We start from the raw sequence: 13,481 nt of genomic DNA on the forward strand, positions 1-13,481 counted from the left end.
TTTGGTGCTCTGTCATGGTGGCTGCATCCATCACAGCTCCAAGGATGCAGGGTACAACCCATACATGTCAAGAAGCATCACTGTGGGTGATTCCTGCTATTTGCAGCTGGTTACTGTTTCCTGCACAAAGCATGGTGGCACCAAGCCCTCACCCCTCCATCCCTCCCCAGTACTTCTCACCAGATCTTAGATGTCAGAAGTCATTAAAAAACTGGCCAAAGCAAACATACATTGTGGTTGCAAAACTGTGTGTATTCAGTACACACAGTTATCTGGCCTTCGCGTGTGCTGCTGCAGTATCTGTTGTTATTGCTGCGTCAAAAGCAGATACTACACAACCAGCGGGATGCACAACACCCCAGCTTCTCGGGGATTTTGCAGATACTCCCCCTGTGTGGCATTCTGTCAGGGCCGTGAGTTGGATCAGTGCTGACGAGCGATCGACTAATCAGAAGGGCTATCCGTGCTGAGGATGGACTTTGGCAGAGTCCTTTCCTTCCTGGCCGCCGCCGTAGGATGCTAAGCTGGTTCTTGTGCAATCGCAGAGGCAGCATGTTTGCGTGGGGGAGAAGGATGAGCTGCTGGAAGGCGATATAAGGCACCGGGCTGGGAGCACAAGAGACCCAGGGCAGCGGTGGGTGGAGGAGCAGAGAGTGGCCTAGCGATGGTAAGTGGGATGAGAACAAGGTGAGATTTTGATGCTGGCGGGGTGTATCAGGACTGCTGCAGTGAGCAAGGAGCAGGGTGGGGAATAATCCCTCCTCGCCTGGAGGTCACAGCTGGTCGGGGTTGGGTGGAAGGTGTACACCATGTGCTGCCAGACCAGAGCAGGGCTTTTGGCATTAGCTTTGCCCCGCTGTCAGTGCACCTGCAGGGCAGAGGGGCGGCCGGGCAGAGCATTGCTCCAGCCACCAGCCCTGGCTCACTCATACCCATGTCTCTGATAAGGAGACTCCAATGTCCAGAGCTCATCCAGCACCGTGCTGTTCCTTTCCCTAAGGAAATCCATTATCTGTACCAACAGGGAGATCCATTTAATCTGTGGCTCTGTGGCATTAATTTTAGTTGTGTTCAAGGCTTTGGGGTTTTTTTATCCCATTGTCTTATTGTTATGGATGTGGGTTACTGTAAAAGTGAGGATCCCTTTTCAAATCCTAACTCTTCGGAAGAGCTGTAGTGGGAAGAGGGAAGCTCTTTTCCTCCTTGGAGAGCCTGGACTGATGCCTCAGCTGTGTGGTTTTACTCAAAGTGCCTGTTCTTACTGAACTGTGGCTTTATCATTGTTAGTACATGTCTACAGCTCCGAGGTCTGCTTTCTCCCACTCTCTCTTTCGGAAATAGCTACTTAAATCCAGGACTAATAGCTACCTAAATTCATTTGACCCTTGTGCTAGCCTGCAGGGGGGAGGCGCTGCTGCTCTGGCCCTTTGGGATAGGAAATTACTTTGTACTGTTGAACCTAAAGTTTTTGGAGGAAATACAGTACAGAAATTATCCCAGCCATGCTTGAGGTTGGCTCTTTCTGAATGACTGCAAACATCTCCAGTGAGCGGGCTAAAAACCCAGGTTACCCAGAGTCTGCTTGTTTTTACAGGAAAGGATTGTGAGATGTTGGCTGCTGGTCTTTGCTCTCTGCCTGGCTGGCTGTGAAGGCAACAAGAGTGAGTCTCTCTGTACACTGTCCCTGCTGGGTCACAATCAGGTAGTATGGAAAGGAGAGGTCAAATGCTCCCCTGATTCATGTCCTGGTTCCACATTCAGGGCGCCGCTGAAGGCTGCTAAGTAGGGACAGCAGAGCAGGGCTGGGATGGGGCAGGAACCAGGGTGACAAATTAGAACGGTGGCAAATTAGGCAGAAACCTCAGGCTCTCCATCCCAGCCGCGTATGGTATATAACCTGTGGAGAGAGGCACAGGTGCTGTGACATGCCACCACTCTCCTTGGTAGCTGGTGGCAGGCTCCATAGCTCTGATCCAGATCACAGTCATGCTGAGGAGGCCTCCCAGGCTCCCAGTCCCATCCTCGCAGGCAAGCCAAGGTGGCAGGTTCTTCTCCAGATGTGTCTGCTCCAGCTCTAGGCAAGGGTCTCAGCCCCTGCGAGCTGTGCAAGGCTTCATGCTGTGGGGTGAGTTCACTGTTGCAACTCTTGTAGGGGAGGTATTCTTGCTGAGTTTCAGCCTACTTGCCTTCCCTTTGCTGCAGGTGAGCTGATGAGCCCGCATGGCCTGAGGCAAGGGGTTGCCTTCCATCTCAAGAGGAGCCCAGACCCCTGCCTGCCAAACCCGTGCCAACATCAGGGGGACTGCCAGGTGGCAGAGGACAGACCACATTGCAGCTGCAAACCGGGCTTCACAGGGACATTCTGCCAAGGTAGGGCTGGGGATGCTGGTGAGCCCTCCCTGGTCTGTCCACAGACACCGGAGGGAAGGGTGGTGGGCACGGCGCACTGGTGTTACCACTGCCCTCCACCACAGGCTGCAGGAGCATGTCTCAGCTCCTGGTTCAGGTGCATTCCCTGCCACCACCACCACATCCTGACTGCACGTTGGTACAAGACCCAGTCACAGGCCTTCTCCTTCCTCCACAGAAGTCTTAGTTCCTTAATTCCTTGGCCGTGGTGCTATGGTGTAACTATGCCAGAACAGCAGGGCATGCTGCGGAGCACAGCTGCCTCAGCTTCAGAACAAGCACACGCACTCCGGCACAGCTACAGTGAAGCCCCTTCCAGACACCGGCCAAAAACTGTGCTGCCTTCATCTGAAAGAGAGGGTGGCTGTCCCTGTCCGGTGCCCTTGGCAGACTGCAGTGATTCTGTAGACAGTAGGCAGCTCTCAAAAGGGGTCAGACCTGCAGCATCTGCCTTTGATGCCTTGAGCTTAAGGACCGTGTCTGTTCAGAGTGGCAGCAGCCATGGACTTGTGCAGGTCTTAGGCAACCAGCAGAGTGACAGACCCTCATTAACTTCTGTGTGTTGCCAAAGGTCTGGGGTTTGCCCAGCGCCTCTGGAGAGCCCTGCCAGCAGCCTCCAGCAAGGCTGGGATGAGGGTCTGTTGAGCTCAGTGGGACTATGCCATCCTATAGGTGGCCTAGGGCTCCTTCAGGCCTCTTCCTTATTGCTATTGCAGATGGCTTTTTCCCCTAGATGTGGTATTGAAATTGGCCTGTGCGGAAGAGTACATGAAGATGATGGTGAGGAAGGAGGTGTTTGAACTCTTGAAAATCCCCTGGGAGCTTGTCCACTTGAAGAACCAGGCATGCAAGGTCTCAGAAAGGGAAGAAGAGGGTGAGCTGTTCTTTGCAGCCACTCTCACAGGTGAAAACCACACTGCCTGTGGATCAGTAATTCAGGTGAGGATCCAGCAGAGTATAGCTCTGAAACCATGAGAGGAGCAGACATGCTGAGTGGGGGACAGCAAGGGGAAGCCCTGGAGGCTTTTTCTTTTATATCTGGGTGCTGCAAAGTTCTCGTTCCCTTGAAAGGCTTCCATGGGGGCTGTCAGAAAGTTTTTCTGCCTCCACCAAACTCCTGCTGGTAGCACATCTTGTCTTATTCAGCAGAGCATGGAAGTCTCAGCACACTCTTTACCAGCTGGTAACAGCCCTTGGCTTTCTGGCAGCCTCCTCTGAGCTCTGCAGCCCTGGTTATAGCTCCTTGGTCCCTCACTTAATTCATGGGTCATGGTGGGTGCAGGGGAACCAGTGCCCCAGCTCTGTGTTGCACAGAAGAGCCCTCACCTGTGGTCACTATGCTGACTCCTGTCCTCCAGTGATTGTTACCAGTAGCCTCTGGATATGGGGCTTGAGCAAAACCCCAGCAGATATCCAGAAGACCTGGGGCAGCTATAGCTGAGTTGCACCATCTGAACCAAAGCCTGGAGCTCTGTGTGTGGACTTAGACATGGTCTGGAGACTTGATTTCTGTGTTGTTCCAGCAAAACGGCTCCCACGTGTCATACTCCAATGTCATTGAGTCAGAGCGGGAAGTGCACAGGGGCGTGATCTCCCGGAGTTTTCAGCTGGAGGTGCATTTCTCCTGCATCTATGCCTACAAGCAGGTGGTGAGCCTGCCCTTCACTCTCACTGCTGTTGACAAGTGAGTGGTCCCTCTTTGCCTTCCTGCTGACATGGTATCTTTAAGCTTGCAGAAAAATAGCTGCCTCCAATGAGGTGATCTGCAAAGGCCCTGGGGAGCCACTAAAGAGCTCTGAGAGCAATGCCAGGTCAGGGTGCTTCCCTTTCTCATCCCAACACGGTTTTTCAACACAAGGTTTGGGCCTGGAACAGAGCCAAAGAGGGGCACGCACAATCTACCTTTCTCCTATCCTCACTGCTTGAAACCAACTTCTAAAAAATAAAGGGTGGGTACGGGGAGATGCCCCCATCAGGGCCCTGTGGAGGTGCAGGTTAGGACCCCTGGGTTGCCTTTCTTGTAGCCCTCACTGGCCAGCTGGTCAGTGGGAACCTCTGGAGCTCCTGGCCTCTGTCCATAGATGGTACAGACGTACCAGCTGGGAGGCAGCCCAGGGCCTGGCTCTCACGAGGCTCCACCGGGAGCAGAGGCACATCCAGAGTCAGTGCACTCGTGCCAGTGGCCTGACTTGTGCTACGTCCCTCCTGCCTTCTCATTCTGCTCGTGAGCTCTTCTCCTCCCCTCTCAGGCTGGTGCAGTTCATGGTCAGAGAAGGGCACTTCAACGTCAGCATGAGACTGTACAAGACCTCCTCCTACCTCCAGCCCTATCACCTGCCAACCGCGACCATCCCCATCACCAACACGGTCTATGTCCTGCTGAAGATAGAAGGACAACGCCAGCTCAAGTACTTCCTGCTGAGCATTGATGACTGCTGGGCCACGCCAAGCGTGGATCCCTACCAGGATGTGCAGCACAAGCTCATTGAGAAGGGGTGAGTGGAGTGTCCCTAGTGCGTCTGGTCTCCTTGCACCATGAGCACAGTCACATCTCTTTGCTGGGTGCTAAGGACAGGTTGCTGTGAGGGAGCCATAAGCATTGACACCATCAGTGTTTGTAGGTGGAACCCATGGTGGACACTGTCATTAAGTGGAACAGCCCCACGGCTGAGCCCCCTGAGTGCTTTGAACCGAGTCCCCTCTCCTGACCCTGCTCTGCTGCCAGTAGTGCTGCCTTCCCTCTGGCATGGCTCCTGACCAGCTGGGGAGGCAAAGGGCAAGGATGGGAGAGGGGAGACCTTGCTGGGATTTGCAAGGAGAGGTCTCAACTGAAGAGCTTGCGTTAGAGGTGGCTGTAGTCAAGCTAAAGCCAGTAACGTGGATAGCTGGGAAGTGGGAGCCACAGCCCGGCTCACTGCACCCAGAGCAGCTGTGGCCCCACAGAGCAAGGCGTGAGGCAGCTCCTGTGCTGGTAACACCTCCTCCCCGAGCTGGGCACATTGCAGGGTGCCAAGGAAAGGCATCCCCACTGGCACCAAGAAAGAAATAGTCCTGTTCAGCCAAGCCTGGGGGCTGCTCCCAGTCCCTGCCTGCTCTGGTGTCCCAGGCTGGGATGCTCCCCCTTTTTCGCCATCTGCTCACTCAGCCGTTGTGTCCCAGGTGTCCCCATGATGAGACAGTGACTTACCTGAATGCCATTGGAGAGAGCACTACTGCCAAGTTCAGCTTCCAGATGTTTCAGTTTGTTGGTTACCCTGAGGTGTTCCTGCACTGCCGTGTCCAGCTCTGCCTCCCTGACAGCCTGGAGCCCTGTGCCAAGGTGAGCCCTCCTGGGGTCTGCACTATGCCCTGGCCGGCGCGGGGACCTCCCTTCCATAGGCCTGCTGTTTGGAGAAGGGGCTCTGCTCTGGTTTCGGGTGCCTCAGCACAATAAACATCTCCCAGCAGCAGGAGCTCACCCCAGCACCCTGAACTAAAGGTCTTGAACCCACCAGAGAGCTCCTTCCCCTCTTCCCTCTGCCGGGTGTTTGCAGGAGGAGAGGTTTATGCTAGGACCAAGGCTAAGGGCCTTCAGGAGCCAGCTCCTCTCATGCTCCAGGGTCTTGGCTGCTCCCAGGCTGCAGCCCCAACTGTGTCTCTGCCAGGGAGAGACCACCAGGGTGGCTCTTGCCCCCCAGAGCAGGCTTCTCCCCTGCCCTCTGATCCCATCACCCTTCCCTTGACTTTGTTGACAGCAATGCCCCAGGCACTGGAGGAGCAAGCGGGCACTGGGAGATGACTACAATAAGATTGTCTCCTATGGGCCCATCCACCTGCTGACTGCTCCTTCCTTGGGAGTGGAGACCCACCATTCCAGGACTGACCAACAGGACCTGGGAGGTATGTATGTCCCTCTGAGGAGGGCCGGAGCCACTCAGGACCCTTGCAACTGTCTAGGCAATACCAGGTTATTAAAAAGGGCTGTTAAAATCACTGCCCTGCACAGAAGCTTGGAGTCTTTCAGGTGTCATGGCCATGCACGGCGTGCTCCAGAAGCCAGACCAGCACAGAGAGGTTAGCTCTGCGTGAGTGGCTCCGTACCAGGCACAGGTCAGGCTGAGCAGAGGAGCTGGGAGGGAGCAACCAGGAGCCAGAAGGCTGTCAGTGCAGCGCCCTGCACAAGGAAGGCTGGGTTTTCAGGCGGCACGTCTGCAAGGCAGGCTCCTTCTGAGCACCTAGGTCAATCCAGGAGATCCAAGCAGTGGTCCAGGACCAGGGCTGGGGGCAAGCCCACCTACAGTATCACTCTGACCAGGCATGAATGCTGAGCTAAATGGAAGCCCTGGGCAGCAGGTGTGGGTGGAGGCCCCAGGTGAGGCCAGTTGGGGTGACCAAGCGCTGTTCGTGCCCTCAGAGCCCTGAGGTAGCCCCAGCTCCAGGGGCTCTTGCCCTTCACTGCAGAGGACTTCCCCCAAATCTGCCCTCAGCCAGGAGATGCCGTGCCAGGGCTCAGCGCTGGCTCGGGGCACCCAGATGTGTAACCAACCTTTCTCTTCAGTAGGACCCAGCCCGTGGCTCCCGGGGGCCCTCATCCTGCTGTGTGTGCTTGGTGCACTCACTGTGGCTGCTGCGGCCGCCAGCGTGTGGCAGCGGATGGTGTAGAAAATGGCTGTTCCCAAATAAATGTGACAATAGCAGAGAAGTTCTTGCTGTGTATTTACAGGGGTTTTGGGGAAGGAGGTAGATGCAAGTTGGATGCAAATGTTGGTGCTTGAAGGATGAGTCACATCAGAGTGTTTCTGTTCCCTGTAGCATCCTGAGGACTTTCTCATCCCCTCCTGGCCCACGCTCTCTAGACTCAAAATATGTACCCAGGGATGGGAGGGTCTTTCCTCCTGCTTTTCTCCTCCCCAGAGAGTCACCCAGGTGTGTGGGGACATGAAGGTACCCAGACTAGATACTTGCTCACCAAAGCTGGACTTTGCATGGCTCTGTGTGACACAGATGTAGCATTAGTAGAGGAAGGGCTGCTCTGCATGTGCACACACACGTGTACATACACTTACCCGTACAGATTTCTTCCTTCATTCAGGACAGATTTCTCCTTTCCTTCATGACAAATTGCCAGCAAGATTTTTGCCCATCAGTACATCCCTAATATAACGCAAATAACAAACAACATTGTAAGCATCAAAGACTAAGTCCATAGTGCTCGGGCAGCTGGCAGAGAATTAATACGAAAACAGGTAAGAAGACAAGCGTTCTCCCTACAAGGCGGCGCTGCACGTGCATTTGAGTGAGGCACGGTGTCCTCACGGAAATCATTGCTGGCCCGAGGGTGCTTTGCAGGGAGGACGTCCAGCAAATCCCTGCCCAAGGAGCTTGGCTGCAGTCCATTTGGAGAGGATGTATTGCGAAGGAGCTCATGGGATTTCTCTTTTTTTTTTTTTTTTTTTTTGCTAATTCCCAGACCTGAACCTTGTGAGTGTGGGCTGGAGTGAGTCAGTCCTCCTACCTCCAACAGCAGGAAAACCCACCACCAGGCTGGTCCAGCACCAGGGGCTATCTAGTGAAGAGGGGGATGGCTCCACCCTGGCTGAAGGCAGGCAAGGCATGGGCCCCCTCCTCGCTCCTGCAGGAGCCCCTGAGGAGTGCGATGAAGTGCCAGGGGCACTTTGAGACCATGGGGGAGCCACAGCCTGGAGGGGCTTTGGCGGAAGGTTTGCTCCAGAGGTCCTCGGCTAAGGCAGGCCACTAGGAATGAAACAGCCAAAGCAAAGAGCCTTGCAAAGGTGGACCATGCCCCCTGAAGGGTAAACTGATCCCTCATCCTCCGTGGGGAAGCTGCATCCATCGGGATGGATGCGCTCTCAGCAGGCACATACATCGGGAGGGAGGGAGATCTAGCCAGCAGCTAGTCCTGGGAAACTGAGGTGTTTTTTTCATGTTTGATGATGTAGGAGATGGAGCCCATGGTCTCCTTTGTCTTTGGGTAGTAGAGGATGACCAGCCAGATGAGTATGAAGACTCCCGCAGGGAAAGGAAAGCAAACACTCAGCAGTAGCAGCAGGAGATGGTGGGAAGCATCCTACTGGGGTGCTGCCAGCACTTCCCTGCTGCTTCCAGAGGACTCCCCCAACTTGCTCCTACAGGAGGGTCTCCCCCTGCTTCAGGTAAGCCATTTGGCTGGGACATGGCCTGGGTGGATAATGTCCCTATTCCTCTTCCAAGAAGCGGCTTTCTTGGAGGAAACCCACCCCTGGTGGAGTGGATGTGGTTGGGACCTGCTGCTTGACATGCCCTGCCGAAGGGAAGGGCATGACAGTGCTGGGAAGATGCTGGTGCCTTGCGACCCCTGGTCAGCCCACTGCTGGTCTGGCTCCTGCCTCCTCCCTCTTCCCCACCCAAGGCCAGGGAGCCCAGCTCGGCGCCGTCCCTGACCTTGGAGACAGTTGAGGATGGTGAAGAGGTAGACCATGGGCGTAGAGGAGGTGCCGTGGGTGAGGAATGCCAGGGCCCAGGTGATGACCAGCAGGCGGAAGAGCCCCATCACCACCAGGGCCACCTTCCAGACTTTGCGGTCTCTCTGCACTGCCCCGTGTCCTGCAGGCAGCAGCTTTTCTGGGTCACCACCCCAAAGACAGCTGTGTTGAAGAGGAAGATGAGGCCAAAGTAGGCACAGCTGGTGATGTAGTGGACCAAAACATGTTTGGAAGTGATCCAGCACCTGAAAAGAGACAACCACGGTGCCTCCAGCAGCTCTGCTAGCCCCAGCAGCACCCATGGGAGCCTCCCCAGGGGGACATGTTTGGGGATGCGGGGACACCCTTGTGCTGGTGGGGTTTTCCAAGGCCAGGGTGAAGCACGGGGGATAGTGGTGCACATGCGCTGCCCTCAGGTTGCTCTGCTGGGAGGGAGCTGGGGGAAGCTCCAGGTGGACCTCCATGACCTGGAAGCCTGCAGGCATGACCAAGGAGGCTCGGCACAAGAGGTGGTGGTGGCTACCATGGCTGTAGCTGCTGTGCTGTAATCACAACTGGGGAAGCGAAGCACAGCGTAAAGCCAAGCAGGATGAGTGCAACCCCCTACTGCCACGCTCCTGGCAGGACCGGGTTACCATTCTGTGTGCCAAAGGGCCACCCAAGCCCTGTGGGTGGTGGCATACACACAGGTGGGCTATGACCTGGTGGTCCGTGGTCTGGATGCTGTATTCTCCATAGCTGCCAACGACTCCTGCCACCCCCTCCACGAGAGCAGGGAAGCCTGGGAGAACAAAGGAGATACATTGAGGAGGCCAGAAAGGCAAGTGGTGGCCAAGGTGGTCATCTTGGGGTCTCTGTGTGGCCCTGTATGTGCTGACCTCTGGGAAGATTTGGCTTAGGGACCCACTGAGGTTGCACAAGTGCCAGGGACACAACGGTTGCTGCTTGGGACATGATATGGAGAGGGAAGGCCAGCACTTGGCAGGGAGGTTTGAGCTGTCTCCTAACCTCTCCGTGGGATTATCCTCTTCGGTGCCCTGTAAGGTGCCGCAGAGGGCTGGCAATGGAGGAATGAAAACCCTCAAGGACATGACCTGCCCGATGAGCAGGAGACTGGTCCCCAGTGGGATGGAGAGTGCCTGCGGGTGCTTCCCTGAATTTGGTGCACTGAGCCCAGGTAAGACACTTCCCAGCCCCGACCGCAGCATTTGGAAGGGCTGCAGGCAGGGTGAGGGCTTGCTCACTCTCTGCCCATCACTGCAGCACCCTATTCCCCCAGCCAGTTGTAGCCCACTGCCCCTGCTCCTCCCGGCTCTCGCCCAGGCTGGGGGTGCTCATCCCAGCCAAGCAGGCACAGCTTCACCAGGTAGTGGCGGATGTAGGTGCCGAGGACCTTGACAAAGAGGAGGTAGAGGTGACAGCCCTCCAGCACCATCCAGGTGAAGCAGCAGAGCAGGCAGTAGTGGCTGAGCCCCCCCAGGACCTTGCAGGTCCCCAGCGGGGTCCCACCGGAGAGCCCGCTGTTGAGCAGGAAGGCCAAGCTGAGGAGGAGCAGGCTGCCCATGACGTTCATGTGCAGCCCCACGTTGGTGTGGAGGGTTTCCTCGGCCCTGAACCTGGACCTGAGCATCCCCAGGGAGAGCAGAAAAGGCAGGGGTCACAGCTGAGCGGGGCCCCACGCCTATCACAGCAGGTTCATGCAGAGGCACCAGAATTGCCCCACGTTTCTCCCAACCTGATGAGTCCCCGGGGAGCTGCTGGCACATCCTACCTTAAGAAGATGCCAAAGGCGACGGTGAAGATGGAGAAAGCTGTGGCTACCCCGCAGCCAGCAGAGGCAACAGCCATCAAAGCTTCTGCTGCTGTGGACCTGTCCAGAGTCAGGTTCTGCCAGATGTGTGCACACGGGGTTAAACAGACCCTGGACCAGCCTAGAAAGCCCAACCACAGCTACCAGAGCCACAGCTGGTAACTCCGGTGCTCCGCTGCAGAGACCCCATGCAAGCCCATGGTCTGTCCCCCCGAGAAGGTCTTTGGGGGAGAGCGGGACCGTGGTGGCTCAGAGGAGATGCTGCCTGGAGTGGGGTGAGGGGTGAGTGATGGCTACGGTGACCCACCACGAGCACCCTCCTAGGAGCCTCCACCAGGAGGTGAGACCCCAAGCCTCACTGCTCCAGAGCCTGCCCTGGGCTGGGGGCTGTCTCCACCCTGCACCCACTTTGCTGAGCTGCTGCTGCCCTTGGGTTTAGGACCCGGTCTTGCCTGGGAGCAGCTATAACTATCCCTGTGCGGCTACACGTGACACTCAAAGGGCCACCAAGGTGGGGCAGGCAGTGCAGTCAGGGTGCGAGCAGGAGCTGCAGAGTGGGATTGTCACCGCGAGGAGGGCGAAGAAGGTGAGATGGTCACAGGAGCAGACTGTCCCCTTGGCCCCGGGCTGCGTGACACATCCACTGCCGCTCCAGCCTCCTGCCTGCCCTGCAACAGGCATGGGGTGACAGCCGTGAGTGCCGGGCACAGCACCCGCACCCGGCCCCGTGCCCAGCCCCACCAAGGACTGTACCTTTCCTGGGATCCCAGCAGACACATTGCGGGCTGACACCCTGCGAGGGGGAGAGCAGCAGCCTCCGACGCCACAGTGCAGTGCGGGGCACCGGAGGAGAGGTGGAGGGAGGGCACGCGGGGCAGCTCCCCGTGGGCGAACGTGAGCTGCACCAGCTTCTGCAGCCTGGAGACGTTTGTCTCTCCTACCGGGATGCCCACCACGGTGTCATTCAGGACCTGCTCCATCCCGTTGACCCCCTGTGTGGGGCAACGCTGCCCTAGCCAAGCTGGCAGGTAGCAAGTGCCAGCGGCCAGAGGGACACCAGCAATGCCAGCTCGTACCTGAAACACGCCAAGCTGCTGGGCGTTGAGGACCATCACAACCACCCACACTGTGCAGCTGCTCAGGGACTGGAATATCTCCCTAGGGAGCTGGATTTTGCCTGCCTTCCCCTTCCCTGTCATGTTCAGCATCCTGGGGTCCTGGGATGAAGAAGAGCAGTGGGCAGTTTCTCACTGGCAGCGTCACCTCTCTGCTCAGGACCCACCGACTTTGCTCCAGGCACAAATTCAGCCCTGTACGGGTGGGTTTTGCTCAGCAACATTGGCAGGACCCCTGGGAGCGGAAGGGGAGAACTTCATCCCCAGCAGCCACCAGTGAAGGGGCAGAGCTGGGAGCAGCTCCCAGGAGAGCCCCAACCCATCATCACCCCACAGGACACAGTCCCCTAAGATACCCAGAGAGTGAGAGAGCCTGGGGGTGGGAAGGAGGTGCAAGGTCCCACATGTCCCCCTCCTCCACTTCTGCCTCACCCTGACCACCCACCTGCTGCTGCAATGGTTCCTCAGGGAGGGCTTGTCCCTCCCGAGCACCATTTCATGTGACTTCTTGCTACGGGATGCTAGAGCTGACACAGGTCCACGACACAACCGGGGAGCAGGATGGAGGAAGAGCATGCCATGGCACACCAAGCCCCAGGGCGGATGCTTGGCAGGCACGGGGCCTTCCCAGTGAGGGGTGCATCTCACCTCCGTGGGGGAAAACTTGATGAAGACATCGTGGGTGACAGCCATGCTGACATTCAGGAGCAGCACCTTCAGTCCACTGTGCGGCACCGGCCCCACCGACTGCAGCAGCCTGCAGGACAGAAGGGCTGTGGGGCCAGTGGACGTGGGGGGCTGAGCCCCGAACCCCCGCCGTGGCCACCCCTGCGTGCTACCTGAGCCAGCGCTCCCGCAGGCAGGCACAGATGGGGCTGCCAGAGCGCCCCAGCTCTGGGCAGGGCAGGGCTGGGGGTTCTGTCTCGCTCTTCCAACTCCACCATCATGTGGCAGCACCAGTGGTGCCTGTCACCCCACCGCACCAGAGGGGACTGGGATGAGCACTGGGTGCCAATGGCACTGGGTGGGCACCCGGGCCGAGGGTAGGGATGGTGGGGAACACTCACTGGCACAGCTCTCCTGTCCCCCAGCAGCGTCTGGAAGAAAAGCACATTGGGAAATGGGGGGAAGCCCCCAAATCTAGGCCCAGTCCTCCCCCTGCCCACAGGGGAAGGGGGAGGCAGGAGAATCTGGCAGCTGCCAGGCTGGGAAGGGGCAGCCCTGCTACATGGGCTTCACAAAGCAACTGAAGAGCCATCAGGGCTGGTGAAGGCAAAGCCACCACGCCTGTGTTGACACATCACCATATCCAGACCCCCAGGGTGGCTCGCAGGAGAGGATGCTTCCAGATTTTCAAATAGCCCCCAGCAGCATTCCCCCACCTCTGCTCACCTCTGCCAGCTCTCTGCACCTCACGGGGGACACTCTCTTCTGGCCCAGCCACATTTTGGGGGGAAACCCCGCCATGGTCTTTGGGTCAACATCTTCCCATGGGAAAACCTACCTGCCAAGGGCACACACCCCCCAGCGCTGGGGGCACCTGCGTCCCCTTCACCCACCACTCACCAGGCAGCACCAGGAACAGCAGGACAATGCCTAGCAGCAGGTGCATGCTGCTTTGCGGGCTCTCCTGCCCCTGGCTGTCCCACAACACTTCACTGCCCTCGTTACAGCAGCTCTGCCCCT

At 57.4% G+C, this 13,481-nt stretch overlaps 2 protein-coding genes and 1 long non-coding RNA gene across 5 annotated transcripts; 1 reads left to right on the forward strand and 2 right to left on the reverse strand.

Annotated features, from left to right (window-relative positions):
• Positions 1–417: 417 nt before the first annotated feature.
• Positions 418–7,087, forward strand: LOC130159090 (uromodulin-like). Of its 3 annotated transcripts, none has more exons than XM_056360312.1 (9): positions 419–667; positions 1,595–1,661; positions 2,203–2,370; positions 3,143–3,348; positions 3,933–4,093; positions 4,659–4,904; positions 5,569–5,728; positions 6,144–6,288; positions 6,947–7,087. In XM_056360312.1, exons 1-9 carry the CDS (start codon positions 665–667, stop codon positions 7,048–7,050), a joined length of 1,260 nt encoding a protein of 419 aa, XP_056216287.1. In that variant the 5' UTR covers positions 419–664; the 3' UTR covers positions 7,051–7,087. The 3 variants fall into 3 exon arrangements, with proteins under 3 accessions (XP_056216289.1, XP_056216287.1, XP_056216288.1); XM_056360313.1 differs by having other exon boundaries at positions 6,950–7,087; XM_056360314.1 differs by lacking the exon at positions 1,595–1,661 and having other exon boundaries at positions 418–667.
• LOC130159111 (uncharacterized) lies at positions 7,088–7,688 on the reverse strand. Its single transcript, XR_008825619.1, has 2 exons — positions 7,455–7,688; positions 7,088–7,379 (listed from the first exon to the last, which is right to left on the reverse strand). It is a non-coding gene; the product is annotated as an uncharacterized LOC130159111 (long non-coding RNA).
• A 614-nt stretch (positions 7,689–8,302) lies between these two features.
• Positions 8,303–13,407, reverse strand: ADGRG3 (adhesion G protein-coupled receptor G3). The gene is given in 15 exon segments (XM_056360295.1): positions 8,303–8,415; positions 8,830–8,982; positions 8,985–9,115; positions 9,558–9,652; positions 10,210–10,492; positions 10,642–10,757; positions 11,248–11,348; positions 11,434–11,473; positions 11,550–11,672; positions 11,757–11,897; positions 12,444–12,552; positions 12,635–12,691; positions 12,693–12,787; positions 12,867–12,892; positions 13,362–13,407. Coding segments are annotated over 15 exon segments (1,629 nt in total).
• Positions 13,408–13,481: the final 74 nt, after the last annotated feature.

The sequence above is a fragment of the Falco biarmicus genome, chromosome 15 (assembly GCF_023638135.1).
Source record: "Falco biarmicus isolate bFalBia1 chromosome 15, bFalBia1.pri, whole genome shotgun sequence".
Classification (NCBI taxonomy): Eukaryota; Metazoa; Chordata; class Aves; order Falconiformes; family Falconidae; genus Falco; species Falco biarmicus.